Source organism: Anser cygnoides, chromosome 2, assembly GCF_040182565.1.
Source record: "Anser cygnoides isolate HZ-2024a breed goose chromosome 2, Taihu_goose_T2T_genome, whole genome shotgun sequence".
NCBI lineage: Eukaryota > Metazoa > Chordata > Aves > Anseriformes > Anatidae > Anser > Anser cygnoides.
Window position 1 is genome coordinate 46,942,738 of NC_089874.1, and position 18,826 is coordinate 46,961,563.

The following is an 18,826-nucleotide window of genomic DNA, read 5'->3' on the forward strand; positions in this document are numbered from 1 at the left end:
GTTTAACTCTACAAGCACTGTATTTTTGAGGGCTAACTGAAATACCAGACAACATGGTGGGGAGGGAGAAAAAGCACAACCTACCCCTACGCAGTATTGAAAAATTTAGTTGACCATTTATCAGAAAGGATGTAAGACCACAAAAGAATCCTAAAAGCAGTGCAACAGTCATTCCAGAAGTGGCATCCATGATAGACACTAACTTGAAAAAATGAACAGAAACAAGCAATGAAGAAGAACAATGCATCATATTTATTGAGTGTTATTTATTATTTGAGCTAAATCAAAGTTAAATCAGCTTGAACAACAAACATCAGCTCCAGCTCCACAGCATTGAAATACATTAAATGTTATTGGAAAATTTTAAATACATTCTTTGGGTATTGGGAGAACTTACTATCTCATTTTAAGAATAATCACTGTCCTCATATTACTCACTTTACATTTCATTTATCATTGATAACCTTCTGAAATGTCCCAGTTTCCAAACAACTGATATTGCTTAATTTTAAGTATGCTATGAATTCTTGGAAACAGTAAATATCACAGTCATTTTCCAAACCTTACGGTGAGAACAGAAAAAAAGACAGATGCATGGATCCCCTTCCTTTGAAATACTGTTGTTGTTTTTGTTACCAGTGTATGTTATTTTTGTGTGTGCATGCACAGTCTGATTACCTACATCGATTAACACAAAATTTATTATGATGAAATCGATTGAAGTCATTTCCTGATTAAAAACAAAATTATTTTCAAATGAAGCTTTTGTGAATTCAGTATGTCATTGGCATTTGAATTTTATAGTTTGGCTACCTACCATCTGTTTCCTACCAATAACACCACACTGGTTTCTGTAACAGCCTTCCGAACACTCACTGGAAAATTAAAAGTGATCAGTATATTCCACTATTACAGACCTGATTTTTACACTTTCAGAACACACACCTTTTTCAGTAATGATGCAAGACATTATGAAGTTGGCTTTAAAGTAATGATCTTTTCATTTATAAAGTTCTGAAAAAAATAATCACACTATGACAAAGTTAAAATAACATCTAAAGAACTATAAATCATGTAATATTAAGAAGTAATAAAATGTCAGTATGACATGAGGCAGTATTAACATATGCTTGTATTAAATTGGCTATGAATCAAATTTGAGAAAAAATACTGTTTCTGTTTGGAGGATACTGGGGCAAATTTATGATGAAAATTTTGGAAAGTAATTGAACTGATTTATACAAGTATAATTATTTAGCATAACATATCCTCATGATTCATAGCAGGAAAATTTATCTAGATAGATGATGCAAAGCATAAAACAAATACACATGTAAGGAATCCATAGATGAAAGGTCTCGTCTGTGAATTTTTAGAGTTGCATTTTGTTCCTTCCGTCTCTTGCAGCCTTCTAACTAATATCCAGAACCCGGATATTAAACTAAATCCTTAGATCCTACTTGTACCTTACAGAGGCAACTTCTTGAAAATGACAGCCTCTGAAACTATAGCCTCAGAAAGCAACTAAATTTCACCTATACAGACAGCACAGCGTAAAAGTGTATATCCCACACCAGTTATTTAGATCTGCTCCCTACACCAACGATGGCCACATGCTTTTAAGGGAGGATGAATCTCATCTAACCTCAGACGTCTGTAGTGTAAATATCTATCTCCAGGTTTGGTTTCTACAGTCTGCAGATATCTAATCAAAATAATCATTAGAGTCTAGACAGCAATTCATCTCAAATGAAATGAGACACCCACATCTGGCCAGATCAATAATCTCTAGAGTCTATTGACAGATCTCTATTGCAGGAAGAACAGAGATAATTTTGCAATGGTGAATAAAGACATGCTGTCTGCCAAAGCTGCAGCATCCAGACAGACATGGTTAACTCCCACCAAGTCCCACTCCCAGACATACTGAACCCGTGTCTCCCTACCAGCGTAATTTCTCATCAGAAACACATACTCCCGGAACAGCGTTAACTACACTAATGGTCTGTATGAATCATTTTTATCTCCACAGTAAGGCTATGCATTATCTCCTTGTACCCAAAATGAAATTGTAATACAGAAGACTTCAAGCAGTGTAAAAGTACCGCTTAATGTACGTTGCAGGCATGCGGAAGACACGGGATAAAAGTATGCTTTAAGTATATGTGACAGCTTGAAGAGACCCAGGGTTATGGGGTATATCACTGCCATCTGTTTCCTGTCAAAAACCAACTGGTTTATATTCACTAGAGATTACATTCCCTACAGGTTTACAGATGCTGATTTAAGTTCTTAAACTGATTGCTGACTTTTAAGAGATACCACATCCAATCACTGGTACCCAAACACACCTAAGATCCCACAAAAATGGTAGTCTGCATGCAGAATTTGTTTTCTATACCTACTAAAGAAGCTGCAAGCCTTGTGCTTTTCAGACTCACCTCAAATTATTCAAAGAAAAAAAGTTACAGATAAATATAAGTTTGTTATGGAAAAGTTAGGGGTTAAATTTTTGATCACAAAAAAGGAAAATAATTACAGAACAACAACAACAACAAAACAAAACAAACAAACAAACAAAACCACAGAACCAAAAAGAGCATGTTAGGAAATATTCAATCTTTTTGCTGGCTGTCACTTAGGATCTCTGAATATATCTTGCCTATGGAAACAGGAAAAGTAGCTCAATAGCACCCTGCCTTTCCAAATGCTACCTTTCACCATCAACCTCTTTTCTCTGGGTTCAGAGAATAATTAGGTTACATCCATAATTACATCCTATGGGGTTTTCTGGTTTTCTACAGAGTACAATTGAAACTTCAAAGCACATTTAGGAAATCTTTGTTTCCCTTTTCAGTTAGGAACATTTACTGAATTGCAGCTTTGTTTAGGTGCAGCTGTTCAGGTACTTAGGAACTGAGTTGCCATGGGTATGTAGAGAGTTTTTTTTGGAATGCTAATTTAACACCTTTGCTTCACCTCCTGCTTAAGAAGTTAACCAAACCTTTCCCTTTTCATATTGCCTCATATGTTTTTTACAAAATATTATAAAGTCAAGAGTTTCTTAATATACTGCTAACTGAAAAAGAGCTGTGATAGTCTTACAGCATCTAATATTTCTGTAATATTTTACAGATCACAAACAGGGTCCAGGAACTGGATAGTTAGGCATATAATCTCCAATTATCCTATCCAATTCTGTAAGTTCTGAGACAGCATCACAGTAATATAATACAGTCAAATAATCTCGCTGCTGAAGAGACTCTTCATGATCACATTATCTTTTACATCTTCACAAGAGGGAAGTTAAGTCCTAGAAAATTCTATGCTAAAGCCATGAAATAAACTAATAGTAGCTATGTTCCGATCCTGCACTTCAATGTCAGTCACCGACAACAAACATTTCCAGTTTGCCATGCTGTAATACCCATTCATATCAGTTATATATAAAATTCAGTTATATATAGAATTAATTATATTTTGCAGTAATTTAAAACCAAGCAGAGCATCATAAATATCTAGCCACTTAATGAATGTAAATGGATTATCCAGAAATGGGCTACTTATGCCGTAAGTGACTTGAGTGATTGCAGTGCAAGGTATTATAGGTTAAAGTTTGTACCTACCTCTTTTTGATACACTATCCCAGCTTCAAAAAGCTTAAGAAAGAGATACTGTGTCCATTTGTAGTACTCTGGTAGACAAGTGGTTATTTCCTGTAGAAATGAAATGAAATAAAAATCTGACTCTGAACTTCAAGATGAAAAAGTGGGAGGGTATCTCACAAGGAGGGTGCAAATAAATGACCGTTTTAAAAAGCAAGCCAGCTCAAGGTCGCAAAGTGCTCCAGGCTGAAGTTAGGAGAAAAGGGCCAGAAAGTAAAGAAAGAAGTCACAAGTGTGAGGGATTGTTAAGAGGGAAATAATAAAAGTAAATAAAGATAAAAGACAAATTAAAAAAAAAAAAAAGAGGAATGGGAGTTGAGGCAACAGCATGTGAAAATATCATAGAAGGCATTTTTTTAAAACTTGACAACGTAAAAAGTTTTTAGTGAACTCTAAAAACTAAAAAAAAAAAAACTAACTTATCAGCTGCTTATAAAGTTTCATGTTTTAAAATATTTGTTCTCAAACAAACAAACTGCATTTCAAATAAACATGGCTATGTAAAGATGACTAGAGTACGATGTGATTACTGACTCTCAATTTTCTCCACACAACTGCAGTGTTTTACAGGCGCAATGGATACACATACGCTTTCGCCCACATATTTGAAAGTTTGGCCAAAGTGAAAACAACTGTTTAATTCAGTACTTAAGTTCTAATTACCTCATAAATATGTAACAATAAACAAATCACATTTTCCCTGTCAACAGCTTTCCTTTTTAACTTGTACTTGTATAAAGAAGAAATATTTCTACAAACTGACTCACTTGTGCTTACTGAAGTCGAAGCTGACTCCCACACTGAACCTTAAACCACCAAGAATATATCTTGCTTTCAGAGTTACAGGATTGTCAGTAAGCCTTTGATAACTATTCGTAAACTGAATACATTTATCAAGTACCTTAAATAGCTCCAAATTTTGCAATGTCTTTCACCCCGGCTTTCCTATCATCTAAGCTTCCCACTGCAGTTCCTGCAGCACACATCACTTGAGCCGCAGAGGATATTGCTGATGTCACCTGAAGGACCCTAGTATAAAAATTTTACGCTTCTTCTACAGCTTTATATTCCAGAGCTGAAACATTGCTTTGAACAATTAATGTGACCTTTGAATAGCTATGCCTCAAAAGTGAGTACAAGAGGCTTTCAAGACCAGAGACATTTAACGGCAAGTTTGCAGCACAGCATGTGAAGACTTAGCCATGAAAAGCAGTTGCTTGATTAAAGCCTGTTCTCTGTACTGAAAAAAAAAAAAAAAGAAAGAAAAAGAAATGCACTAAGAAATCTGCTTTTTTATATATATATATACACACACACACACATGTATACATGCATAAACATGTATATATATATTGCCTCCACAACAACGACATCAGTTCTGCCAGCATGATGCCACTACAGGCAATGGAGTTGCATCACTGTAATATCAGAGACACAAAAGCACAGAGACCATCCCTTTTAGTACAGCATAAGGTTACGTGAGCAACAGATAAACAGAGAACCAAAGTGAGAAGTCAAATAAAAACAGTGAAATGGAGTGAGATTTGCCCTTTTGGTCCTGACTGGCAGATGTATGTTAACTGAAACAAAAAGAGAGGGCATTTCTCAATCTAAACAGGCATGCTCAGGGTGTGGTACTAATTCCTGGGAACACAACCTCATGTACACACTCTCACAAGTTGTAAATTGATGTGCTTTTTAGAAAGAAATGCAGCAGAAATATATCACCGAAGAAAATTTGCAGTCTGGTCACTTAACTACAAAAAGATCTTTCAAGCTCATCATTTATTTAACTTTATAACTGTGAAGGTTTGATGGAACAGATGATGGTTAAGAAAGAGAAATGACATCACTACCAAGCAAAATGAGCAAGAATTTATGTGATTGCTGATGACGACAAGCTAGCAACCTGTTGACAATCTAGAAATATGTTTTTTTCTCTGCCTATAGTTATCACATTAAGATGTACAGTGAAAAATATTTTTCCACGTATTCCAGTTACTGATTTTGATTAAATAAATTATGTCTGGTAAAAAGCTTCCAGTTGGTTGCCATCACGTTTAAATTAAGGTGACTGTTAAAGTTTCTATTTATGCTTCATGAGCATGGCAAACATTTGCAATGCATTAACAGAGCTGACTTAATTCAGAAATACATAAGAAGGGTTTCATAAAAAGGGTTTGCAAAATAGCATGACAGGATCTTTCCACCCTTCTAAAAACCTAACTTTCTGCTTCTCATTTGTGATCTCAGCACTACCATAGCAGCACACATACACAATCCCGTATCATAAAGCAGTTCGGTGAATATATGTATAAACAGGATATTAGCACGTCCTAAAAATATGTACTAAAACATAGAACCCTTCTTACAAATATGAAATATGCTGCCCTGCTGTCAACTGCATGCACTGTTCAGTGATGAGTGACAGATCTAGTGGAAATCCATCACCACAGCACTTGAAAAGGTACTATGAAACAGGAGTGATGGTATCTCCCCCTTTTCTCCCTCCATTTGCTTTTGTTCATACCAGTTTCCTAGCAAAAAAAAAATGTATCTGTTACTGTCACCACAATGGATCTCTACCACTGTTTACTGCTACTTCTCCTTACTTTTACATGGACACCCACAATTAAGACAAACCACCTTTAAAAGTGGTCTGCTTTTAAAAACAGCAGACATTGCCAAGGCATAGAAAGTTCTTTACCTTCACACCAAAAACTACCTTGCTTAATTCTTTTACCTCAGCACAGCAATCTGTCCCTAACAAACAGCATGACGAAGGGGTTAGTGTTACAAGCTGGTACCAACAGGCACATACAAAAGCTTTTTTTTTTTTTTTTCCAATTAAACTCTCATTTACAGATTAAATACCTGTCTTACAATTTAGATTTGACAGTAGTGAAACATGGCAAGCAACTGGTTTGTGTTAAGGTTAAAAGAGCAATCATGAAAAATCTGATACAAATCTTTGCCTACCTAAAAAACAGGAAAAACAACAGCAAAGAATCCTGGATAAACAAAAACAGTTCTGGAGGGGAGATTTTGGTCATTAGTAAAACTTTCCAAATGCCTTGTTTTATAAGTCATTATTTGTTCTAAATGTGCTAAGTTCTTACAACTTAGCTACAACTGTTCTCTAAAGAAAATGGTTGCATCTTCAAGCAACTTCCACTGCTATTTTTTTTTTAATATAAACAGTATTTACAGGTGGTATAAAAGTGTTTATTTGCTGTAAGATCCACCAGGTGCTACGAATAACACCTAACTAGACAGAAGTAATTTCCTAGTTTATTACTAATCATTTTATTTCTAGCTGTCTTATGCTATACTGAAGGCAGCCATGTTATACTTCATACTTATTAAAAAGGCAGTAAGGAGAAAAAGTCTGAACTTATTTTTTCAAGATCTTTCTCAGAAGATTAAACAGTCTTTAAACTATTATTCATCTATTTTGTTATTAAAGGGCATATATCACCTAACATGGAAGCATAATTATTTGATTTTCGGAGGTTTAGAGCTAGCCTGAACTAGATTTCTAAATTCATTTGAATATTTGTATTTTGAAGGGCTTTGGTTTCATGCATTGTTAGCTGCAAACATCAAGCTGTGCTTACGTTTTAGAGCACAAATATCTTTCCCGCAAAAAAGTAGCCTTATATCAATGGTTTCCTTTTTTATTCAATTATCGGTAGGGTGACTGATTATCAGTGACAGGTGGATAAGAAGAAAATTTAATATATAATGCTCTATCTACTGTTACAGTTTTATGCATGCCCGGGCACTGCACAAGAATGACAACTTCAAAACAAAACAGAAAAATGTCTGAACAAAGAGCATCTACCAAAGATTTCATCTTTTTAATGTTCAGTGCAGAAAGGGAACATTAATCTTATTCAAAAATGTCATTTGGAGTGCATGAATTCAGAAGACTGAAAATTGTTGGCAGTATAAGCTACCTTTTAGAAGGAAGTTAGTTCGATAATACAGTGGTAAACTGGTGAATTAGTGGGAAAATGCATTCAGTCTGATGGCACTCCTGAGCAAAAGGAAGGGGAAATTATCCATCCCTTATTGCTGACGATGAGAATCTACAAAAATTATACATAATAATTCTCCTAAAAAAGAAGTTTAGAAGAAGTGACAGGCAGTTTGCTGTGCTGCCTGGAATGGTATTCTGGAGAAACCTGATCACCAGGAAATCCCAAATTACTGCTAACTTAAAAACAAAACAAAAATATTTTTTTTATTGTACAGGTGTTTTTAATGTGTCTCAAAGACATTCTTTCCATCCTCAGACTGAACCTTTTTAATCCTACATCTGCAGTTTCAGCATAGAAATCCTCTCTCTCTTATTTAGCATTTTTTTCAAATATCTCCTCAGAATCACAATGTTTTCAAACATTTACTATTTGACACACTGAAAATATCTGCATGTTTCAGGAAAAAAAAGATCACTATTAGTATTCAAGCCTACTCGAAACAAAGTACTTACAGAGCTTTTTTATGCATTTAATTACATTTTCAGTTTGCTTACATTTTCTGTTTAGCAGAATAATTTTCAAGTATCTTTGTAACCTGGCTTTCTGAAATAATCTCATTAGCTTTTAACAATGCCGTGTTTGTTGTGCTTTACTGGTTAAGTAATTTCACCTACAGCTACGGTATACAAATCAAAATGAAAACGTATTTTTAAGACAGAAAACAATGAAAAATGGATTCATAAAAAGAAACTTCTATTATCCATGTGCACTGGGACTTGTTCCTAATAATTTTACCAAACAATAAAATTAAAACTAGTTTTCACATTCCTGAACAGGACCTTCATGAACACCAACACAACTTCATAAGCAGTCAGCTTCCTCAGCACAGCTCCATGCACTAAGTATTCAAAAAAATGTGCTTTTCATTATCCATCCTCCCTTTTTTTTTTTGCTCTATTAACGTTCATAAAATGGTTAAAACTTACTTAGGTTTTCCCCACATTATCTAGGGTGGACATAGAGGATTCTTTGGCAGTTAATATAAAAGGCTAGCACTTTGCAAAGGCAATTCACCCCACACTACAACAGAGACCAAAGGAGAATGGGTTCCCTCCAGCACGTATTTGCTAGGTACAATGCTCTAACCACACTGAAACAACACCAATGTGATTAAATTAAAAACAGACTCCTGTTTTCTACAACTCTCTGTTAATTAGACTAACCCATATAAAAGGTGTTTTCCTATCATTTTTCATAGGAGTCACTAACACTATTTGGTTTGTTTGCAATGTCACATTATTTTGTAAGCCACTGATCTAGTGCCATACAAGTATAGAATAACAATAAAAAAAAATCCTTACCTCAAAGAGTTTGCTTTTAAGATAAGTACCTGCACAGCACAGGGCATTGCTGTGCAAAGATGCCTGAGTTAGCCCAGAAGCAATACAGCTGAGACAGTAAGATGCTCTGCTCAGCCCAATTAGCCTTGCAGAGAAGCAGGCTTTAACAGCCTGGCAGATGCACTGCTGTAACTTAGCCGTTCAGTTTCCAAAGGTACTTCTTTAATCTAGCTCAAATATCTGCGTATTTAATTTAATAATGTTTTACAGATATATTTCAGGTAACATACATTTTTTGCATTGATTAAACATATCTCTATTTTTAATGGTTACTGTTTGGGTCTGTTTACTCTTTACTACTGCAGTTAGTAAGGTAGGCTTTCTAGGTAAAATAGAACTTAACTAATAAGTTAAGGAGTGAAAACTCCAAAATTCATTGTGTTTCAAGGAACACATTTCAGCTGTTTTAAAAACTCACCTTTCAAAAGCACAGACTGTGTGCCTCTGGAGCTTTCTAAATTATTTTAATTACGCAACTGTTCAAATGAACTTAGTCATACAGTATCAAAGCCCTTTCCAAATATATTCAGATACTTCTGAAAATTCTTTAACTAAAATACAGTTTACTAGAAAAGTGAAGGTAAGCCTTAAAGAACAGGCACAAGGATGACCAATTCCTTTTCCCTGCATATTTATATCTTCTGTCATGCTTTTCAGTACTGCCAGTTCTTCATCTCTCTTCTTCAGAATATACAGGTTAACCAAAAGTCCACATACACAGGTAAATTTTCTCAATTTTCTTGAGAGGCACTCTAGAACATTCAATTCTTGTGTGTTCCATAATACTGACTGCACATACCATACAATTTCCCTGTTTTGTGCTACTGCTGTACTATACACACAGAAAACCTGTGAAATACAAACATTTTAAATATAAGAAAATAATTGTCAAGAATGTGTGCAGTGAATCTTCCACAGCAAACTTTTTATTTTCATAGCAACTTTTCAACTATCAAGAAAACTAAAATCTAAAGAAGGAATTTACTGAAAATCTTGCCACATATAAGAAGTGACAAAGTACGTTTTTTAGATGCAAGGCACACAAATATACAACTTCACCTTCAACAGATGGCAGGCCTTAGACTGAAAATTAATCCTTTTCCTTTTCAGACCTACAATACTGCTATAAAAATCCAAGATTAGCATCTCCATCAGTCTATTCAGAATCATATTAAAGTGATAAGTAACGATTATTGCTAAGAATATAAAGTTAAGGACTGAGGTTGATTTACCGGTTAATGCAATAACTCCACAATTGCTTCAGAAATTAATTTCTTTCATTTTTATCTTGAAAATGAGATTAGCTTATGTCTGACTGTGTTGGTAAGGTTTTTAAGGTGAACATCTGATTCTCAAGCATTAGTATGTCAAACCAAATTTCTCATTTCCAAAGTGGTCAGAGGAACAACTATGAAAATGCAGGCTTCTCCTTCAAATTTAGTGTAACATAACTAAACCAACATTTCAAATCTCTGGTTTTAAACCCTTGACTATATTGTAAAAACATATACAGTGAAAAAAACACTCCTCAATATATATATATACCTTAACACAAAAGTATGCTTACGCTGTTTCATAAATACCTGTTTAGACTATCACCTAAATTCTAACACAGAAAATTGCTAGTTTGAAAGTACTGAAAAAGCAGAGAGAAAATTCCAAGTGCAAAACTGAAATTTATTTAAAGAAAATAAAAAGATTCTCACAAACTTTGAGATTATCAATAAGTCAGAAGTGAAAGAAGCTTGATAAGAAGCTTCAGAAAAGCTCAATTTACCACTTTTTAAAAGTATAATTTTACAGTTTAACAACCTAAACTGGTGACTTTGAAAGACTTCTATGTTGTCAGGTATAAAATGGGAAAATTCTGTGTTCTTCAATATTCCATCAGACAATAAAACAAGACAGCATCCTTTAAAAAAGAAAATCTTACCCTTTCCCATGTAAAAGACAGACCTAGTGCATCAAACTGTTTCCTCATGTGTTGAATATTACTGGGGAAAAAAAAAAGAATATTCACTTAAAAATCTGTATCATGCAACTGCATTTAACATCAGGCGCCTATAAAATTCTGAGAAATCAAAAGCATTAGTTAACCTCTAAACACTATTATATCACTCAGAGTCAAACACAATGAACTGTCAGAATACTCAAATAGTAATTTTAAAAATCCCTAGTGTATTCTGCTTCAATTTCAATGTCTGTGTATACAAGTAGACTGCACATGTTTAGATGCAGCTTTCAGATGTACCCAGTGATTCCTCTCTATAAAACATGCATTCTTTCCGCTATTTCTAAGAGTGCAGAGCTCCAGTTAAACCAGAAAAGGCTTGCCAGCATAATATCAGTACAGGTTAACAAGGAAATCCTCTTACAGAACCAGAGATTCCACTAGGAGAAACCACACCTTCAGCAGTACTGCTTACATTAAATTCCCATTCAAAATGGTACCACTTAAATAAAATAAAATAAAAATTCTATGGTATTTTCACAATGCTTCTGCCACTGCGTTGATTTTTGCTAACAAGGGTTCTGTATGTTTCATTTAAGCAACTCCACCTCTGTTGTTTTTCCTAACTTTGAGAATACAGGGAGTAATAGTCAATTGGAGCTCATTTTCAAATCACCTCTTCAGAAGTTTACGATGATCTGAAATTTGATCATTCACTCTTGAACCATGTAAGCTGAAATGCTTATGGTGTGCCTGTTTTTACAGGGGTGGCTGGCTGGCTCTGCTGTATGAACGACTAAAAGATGTCACTCGATCACAGCTCCACATACGCTTCAGTCATCCCTGCTTCACAAACATTCAAGACAGGGAGAGTGGAGAAAACTGCAGACAGCAATTACTTCAGTGGTCAGAAATTAATCTGCCAGTATGATGAATCAACTAACTTCCTTAGCATAATAATAAAAAAAAAAAGATTGGATATATAAATAATTTCCTTGTTAGGATGTTATTATAATCAGTCCGAATAATGATGTGCTTACTTGTCTCAGTTTGTTGTTATAATATTGTTTTTTAACTCTTGTAACTAGACAATCACTCTTTTCAGTACTAAGGAAATTTTAAAGGCAAAATGTTCTTCTGGTACAAAATATCTACATGTAACTACAAACTAAACTGCTCTAAATGTATGGAACAATACACAACCATTTACAAGAAAACAAAAACATTTAACAGTACAAAAAGTAGCAGAAGAACATCCGCACACGCTGTGCTCTGCCACAGACTTTTTGACAGGACCCTGACATACAGCCTAGATGAGGCAGGCTGAGCTGATATGGCACTTTACCATTGCACAGTCTCTGCCCCCCATGCTCACTACTTTTCTGTTCAGCCAATTCAACTCACTCATCTGGCAGAACGGCTTTCTTCTGAGTTAGCATGCTGAGCACGTTCAACAAGATGTCATGAGTGTCAAAGCTAGTACAATAGGTGAGGAGGGACCACATCGCAGTGAAAAGTGGAAAACACCGACTATTTTGTAGTCAGCAAGTACAGACAGCAGCTTATTTGACTCAAAACCACAAACTTTACTTCTTTGTGCCTCATTTGTCATGTATATATGGGTCATGGTAATGGATCACGGTTATCTGGTGAAGGTTCTGTCACGACAATAGTTAAAAATGAGGCATTTGGATATAACAGATACGTAGATTTTACAGCTTGGCTGCAGAAGATTTATTGAAGGAAGACATCAGTTTACTGACCATACTCTTTAAACAGAAAATAATCTCCTGTAACAAAAGCAGCATATTTATCCAAAGAAAGAAACGGCTAGCACATTTTTATGCTGAGAGTCCAGGCAATGTTATCACATACCCAGAAGTTTTTAAACTCTACTTAACTGCCCTCACGTATGTAATAACTGATGGCCCACAAGATGCTGTGCAGCCTTGGCTCTCTCAAAAATAAAAGGTGTTTGGAGAGCTTTATTTATTTATTTATTTATTTTCCTTTAATGGTAACTGGATCTCATGCATATACTCATCAAAAATCAAGCAAGAAGGAAATGAAAAAAAAAAAAACACCAAAGAAACCATAAATAACACAGACTATGTACACAGTGTATTCTCACTAAGTGAAATAAGTTGCCATCATATTTTACCAGGAAAACTACCAAATGATCTTAACATGGGACCAGAAACATGGAAAAACTTAGAAGAAATAGCATTAGCACAAAAGGAAATCGATAACGATCAGTCCTAGTTACAACTGGGCAAATTTTGTTCGCAGTAGCTGGTATGGAGCTGGGTTCTGGATTTCGGATGACAGTGATGCTGATAACACGCCGATCTTTCAGTTGTTGCAGAGCACTGCTTACACAGAGTCAAGGACGTTCCAGCTGCCCATAGCGCCCTGGAGCCAGGAGGCTGCGGGTGCACCACGAGCTGGGAGGGGACGCAGCCAGGACAGCTGGCCCAAACGGGCCAGAGCCATGTCCCATACCGCATGGGGTCGTGCCGAAGACTGGGACTGAGCGGGTTGGCCGGAGTGTGGCTGCCACCGCGCGGGGTCTGTCTGGGCATCATCACTCGGTGGGCAGTGAGCAATTGCATTGTGCATCGCTGTGCATTCATCCTGGAGGAGAGAAGGCTCGGGGGGATCATAGCAATGTCTAGGCATCCCCAAAGGGAGGATGCAAAGAAGATGGAGCCAGGCTCTTGTCAGCGGTGCCCAGCGGCCGTACGGCTCTACGTGGCCCTGCTTCAGCAGGGGGGTTGGAGCAGATGACCTCCAGAGGTCCCTTCCATCCCCAGCCCTTCTCTGAGCTTCCTTCTGGGTAAAAGACAGGCCCCTTTTACACCACTGACACAGAAGATGGCGTAGGATGCCACCACTTCACGTAACCAATGAGGCGCTGCTCATTTCTATCGTCCTCCTGAGACAGCCAAGAGGTGCCGATGCTCCTGATTTTCTCTAAACAACCCTAGGCTTCTCAGTCACGTTCCCACTGTCTCTGGCCAATTTCCACCTTCCCAGGTGATAAGTTGTTCCTCAGTTTCTTCTTGTGTCCTCATCAATGGTGGAACGCAAAAAGCAATGCAACTTTCCAAGACTCCTTTGGGAGAATTAGAAAGCAGGTATTCTTTATTAACAGCGCTGGGTGTGTGGGGGATAATTCCACCCAACACGTACACCTAAGCAAGACAAGGAGTACTTTATTCATGGTACGGTGATATCCGTATTGATGCCGTTTGCCGGAAAGGGCAGGATTTATGCTAATGGTTTCTCAGACCTAATTATCATATTGCCCCTCCTACTATCGCAGGCACAGTAACCTCTGGTGGTCGCACTTTGGGGGCTTTCTGAGAAGGGCTCATAGTTTTTTTCGTCTTGTGCTTCGTTCCATTTTGCACATGCTCAGTCATTGTTTAACTGCTTCAGCACTTTTGACCTTTTATTAGCTCAGCTAACTTAATTGTTTTAAGTTCTACTTTGGGCACCGTGTTCCTTCTTCAGCCTGGATTTTGTGGATAGAGCTGAATCTTCTTATCACGCGAGGCCGATACAACAACTGAGCAATATAAAACTTTGTGGCTGCTCCCATCCCCAACACTTTCCCATTCCCATGACGACTTCTCATCCCCCAAATGACTTCTCAGCCCCAAGTCTCACTCGGGGACCCGCAACCCGCAGCCGCTCCCCATCAGGAGCAGACATCCCCAAACCAATTTGTGGCACGGGCAGCGGGACAGGGCTGCGTTCAGCCCCAGCCGCTGACCGATGCAGGAATAAGTGCAGGCAGAGGCTTTGCAGGGTGGAAAAGTGGTAATTTATTCTTGGGGTAATTGTGGCTGCCACCCCCAGCCCGTCCCCAGGTGAGGCGTGGCCGCCTGCTCAGTTGCGGGGCCTGGCCTGCCGGCCCGCGTGGTCGCCAGACCCCGGCTCCTCCTGCTCGACCCGACGTAGCCAGTCTGTGTCCTCCGGGTTGTCGTACCACAGGGGCAGTGGCAGTCTGTGCCTGTCCTGCCCCAAGCGCCAGGAACGGCTGCGGACAAGCTGTCGTGGTTCAAAGGGGCTGCGCTCCCTGCGCCTGGGCGAGGCGCTGCGGGAGCGGTAGCCTGAGGGGCTCCTCTGCCGCTGCTGCTGCTGCTGCTGCCGCCGCTCCAGCTGCGCGTCGCGTTGGAGTCTTCTTCGGGGTCGTCGGGCCAGGCGCACAACTCCAACGATGGGCCCGCGGCACAGCGGGCAGGTGTTTCTTTCTGCGGCCCAGGCCTGGATGCAATCCAGGCAGAAGGAGTGCCTGCAGGGGTCCACGCAAGCTGCGTTGGACAGCTGGTCCAAGCAGATGGGGCATGTCTCGTCCTCGGGGGCCTCCTCTGGCTGCTCCTGCTGCTGTGGCCGGCTCATGGTGCCTGCGGTCGCCGCGACGTGGAGCTGGTCGTCCTCTGGGGGAGGCTGCCCTGGTGGCAGGCGCTTATCAGCAGCCTGGGGTCTTCAGCACCTCCCTTGCCTCGCGGGTCGCCGGCAGGACCTCAACGCCTCACGTGTCACCAGCGTGCCACCAGGAGGACTACTGCAGATAGAACCAGGAAGAAAATATTCTAGCAGCAAACAGACGTTAGCTTTCTAGGTTCAACCAAGTTGTCTAGAGTACTGTAGCTGTCAACATTCCGTGTATGGATTGCAAACATTGCTATTAGGATGGCAAATATGCTTATGATCGGTTATACTTGGCAAGACAGTGCTTAGGACAGATGAGGTACATAGATGTCTATAGGTTTGAGACCCTTACCGAAGGCCCTCGATGGCTCGCGTGCAACAAGAATGGCTTCGCGTGTGCCTCTTGCAACACCTCCGCCTCTCTCTCCTTCCAGCCGTGGGACCTCGAGCTCTCGACCACCACCAGCCGGACTGGCCGCAGGCGCGCCGCTCAGGGCACTTATAGCCAGCCACCTTTTGTGAGGTCATAGGGTGACATCAGAAGGGTCTCGGGGTGTCCCTGATGGCAGCACTGACAGAGGTCACCTGACCGTTGTGAGACAATGCTGACGTGAGATGGCTGCTCCACGCTGACAGGAGCCAAGCATGGAGAGCGGTATCAGGCTAATTAAGAAAAGCCATCTCGGAAGAGACCGAACCCAGGAGTGGGCCAAGGAGTGGGCCCTAAGGTATCAAGAATAAAGTGTCACTTCAAATACCTGAGACTCCCGTCAAGTCAGTGCTGCCATCAGGGACACCCCGAGACCCTTCTGATGTCACCCTATGACCTCACAAAAGGTGGCTGCCTATAAGTGCCCAGAGCGGCGCGCCTGCGGCCAGTCCGGCTGGTGGTGGTCGAGAGCTCGAGGTCCCACGGCTGGAAGGAGAGAGAGAGGCGGAGGTGTTGCAAGAGGCACACGCGAAGCCATTCTTGTTGCACGCGAGCCATCGAGGGCCTTCGGTAAGGGTCTCAAATGTATAGACATCTATGTACCTCATCTGTCCTAAGCGCAGTCTTGCCAAGTATAACCGATCATAAGCATATTTGCCATCCTAATAGCAATGTTTGCAATCCATACACAGAATGTTGACAGCTACAGTACTCTAGACAACTTGGTTGAACCTAGAAAGCTAACGTCTGTTTGCTGCTAGAATATTTTCTTCCTGGTTCTGTCTGCAGTAGTCCTCCTGGTGGCACGCTGGTGACACGTGAGGCGTTGAGGTCCTGCCGGCGACCCGCGAGGCAAGGGAGGTGCTGAAGACCCCAGGCGGCTGATAAGCGCCTGCCACCAGGGCAGCCTCCCCCAGAGGACGACCAGCTCCACGTCGCGGCGACCGCAGGCACCATGAGCCGGCCACAGCAGCAGGAGCAGCCAGAGGAGGCCCCCGAGGACGAGACATGCCCCATCTGCTTGGACCAGCTGTCCAACGCAGCTTGCGTGGACCCCTGCAGGCACTCCTTCTGCCTGGATTGCATCCAGGCCTGGGCCGCAGAAAGAAACACCTGCCCGCTGTGCCGCGGGCCCATCGTTGGAGTTGTGCGCCTGGCCCGACGACCCCGAAGAAGACTCCAACGCGATGCGCAGCTGGAGCGGCGGCAGCAGCAGCAGCAGCAGCGGCAGAGGAGCCCCTCAGGCTACCGCTCCCGCAGCGCCTCGCCCAGGCGCAGGGAGCGCAGCCCCTTTGAACCACGACAGCTTGTCCGCAGCCGCTCCTGGCGCTTGGGGCAGGACAGGCACAGACTGCCACTGCCCCTGTGGTACGACAACCCGGAGGACACAGACTGGCTACGTCGGGTCGAGCAGGAGGAGCCAGGGTCTGGCGACCACGCGGGCCGGCAGGCCAGGCCCCGCAACTGAGCAGGCGGCCGCGCCTCACCTGGGGACGGGCTGGGGGTGGCAGCCACAATTACCCCAAGAATAAATTACCACTTTTCCACCCTGCAAAGCCTCTGCCTTCACTTATTCCTGCATCGGTCAGAAGGGGGGGAGGGGCGGGGGGGGACGGACTGAACGCAGTCCTCCACCTGCGCCACAGATTGGTTTGGGGATGTCCGCTCCTCATGGGGAGCGGCTGCGGGTGGCGGGTCCCCGAGTGAGACTTGGGGCTGAGAAGTCATTTGGGGGATGAGAAGTCGTCATGGGAATGGGAAAGTGTTGGGGATGGGAGCAGCCACAGGGGTGACCTGGCCCAACTTGGAAAAAGGCTGACAGCAAAAGCCTCCTAAAAGCCTGCCAGAAGAGAATGCCTGCCAGCTGGGAACCGGGCCTGGCAACCTGCAGCATCCTTGGAAGGCGCTGCTGGCCTCCTGCAAGTGCAGCCTAAGGGTACCTAAGAACCAGAGACTTCCTGAAGACATCACCACCAAGGGCAAAAGCAAGGAACTACAAGAGCAACGGACTGTCTGAGAAGGAGGAACGGCTCTGGGAAAGGTGTCCTTCTCAGAGACTAGGAAGCATCGGTGTCTATCGCTTGTCTCAGGTGAAACACAGAAATTAGCAGCGGCTTTTGGCTGCTCTGAGGAGGTGGTGTCCTCTGCCCTCTTCTGTCTCTCTTGATAGAAAAAGGACTCCTTTTTGACCCAAAATGGAGCGCCTCTCTCCCTCAGAACTTCCTGTGCTGCACAAATTGTTCTTGCCTACATGACATCCTCAATCCATTGAACCTTTGCTGGGGATGCCCGGCTGACTCCCAACTCTTTGACGGGAGTCTCACGTCTTTGCAGTGACACTTTGTTCTTGATTCCTTGGGGCCCACTCCTGGGTTCGGTCTCTTGCGAGATGGCTTTTCTTAATTAGCCTCATACCTCTCCCCATGCTTGCCTTGAATCACAGAACATTGCCTAGTGGTGGTCTGTGGCCATGTGTAGTAAAGAGAACTTTTCAGCAAAGAAGGCCTCCGCGTCCTTGTGTATTGCAGCATCCTACCAACTCCCACTTGCCATCTCTCTACGCCTGCAGGGCGGGGGCATCCCTGAAGGGGTCAACCCTCCGGAAGGTCACGGCATGAACTTCGTTGTTGTCAGAAGCGGGATTCCGTAAAATGCGCGCTCAGGGATGCTTTTGAGGAGCTGCCGGGAAGTGCACGAGGCTGTCCTGGTTTCAGCTGGGATAGAGTTCCTTGTCTTCCCAGTAGCTGGTATGGAGCTGGGTTCTGGATTTCGGATGACAGTGATGCTGATAACACGCCGATCTTTCAGTTGTTGCAGAGCACTGCTTACACAGAGTCAAGGACGTTCCAGCTGCCCATAGCGCCCTGGAGCCAGGAGGCTGCGGGTGCACCACGAGCTGGGAGGGGACGCAGCCAGGACAGCTGGCCCAAACGGGCCAGAGCCATGTCCCATACCGC

The 18,826-nt window shown here is 41.6% G+C and overlaps 2 protein-coding genes across 6 annotated transcripts in view; one reads left to right on the forward strand and one right to left on the reverse strand.

Moving 5' to 3' along the window:
• LARS2 (leucyl-tRNA synthetase 2, mitochondrial) overlaps positions 1–18,826 on the reverse strand; it is a 106,001-nt gene that overhangs the window by 67,875 nt on the left and 19,300 nt on the right. For 4 of the 5 annotated variants that reach the window (XM_066992003.1, XM_066992000.1, XM_066991999.1 and 1 more), the window contains exons 5-6: positions 10,982–11,042; positions 3,627–3,716 (exon numbers count right to left, since the gene is read on the reverse strand). In XM_066992003.1, coding sequence (XP_066848104.1) covers positions 3,627–3,716; positions 10,982–11,042 — 151 coding nt within the window. The remainder of the gene's footprint in view (positions 1–3,626; positions 3,717–10,981; positions 11,043–18,826) is intronic. The other variant, XM_066992001.1, reaches the window with a different exon arrangement.
• LOC125185076 (E3 ubiquitin-protein ligase Topors-like) lies at positions 16,301–18,565 on the forward strand. Its single transcript, XM_066992004.1, has 2 exons — positions 16,301–16,439; positions 16,659–18,565. Exon 2 carries the CDS (start codon positions 16,825–16,827, stop codon positions 17,335–17,337), a length of 513 nt encoding a protein of 170 aa, XP_066848105.1. The 5' UTR covers positions 16,301–16,439; positions 16,659–16,824; the 3' UTR covers positions 17,338–18,565.

Coding starts and splice junctions, on each gene's coding strand:
- LOC125185076 (XM_066992004.1), top strand. CDS start 16,825: ATGAGCCGGCCACAGCAGCAGGAGCAGCCAGAGGAGGCCCCCGAGGAC.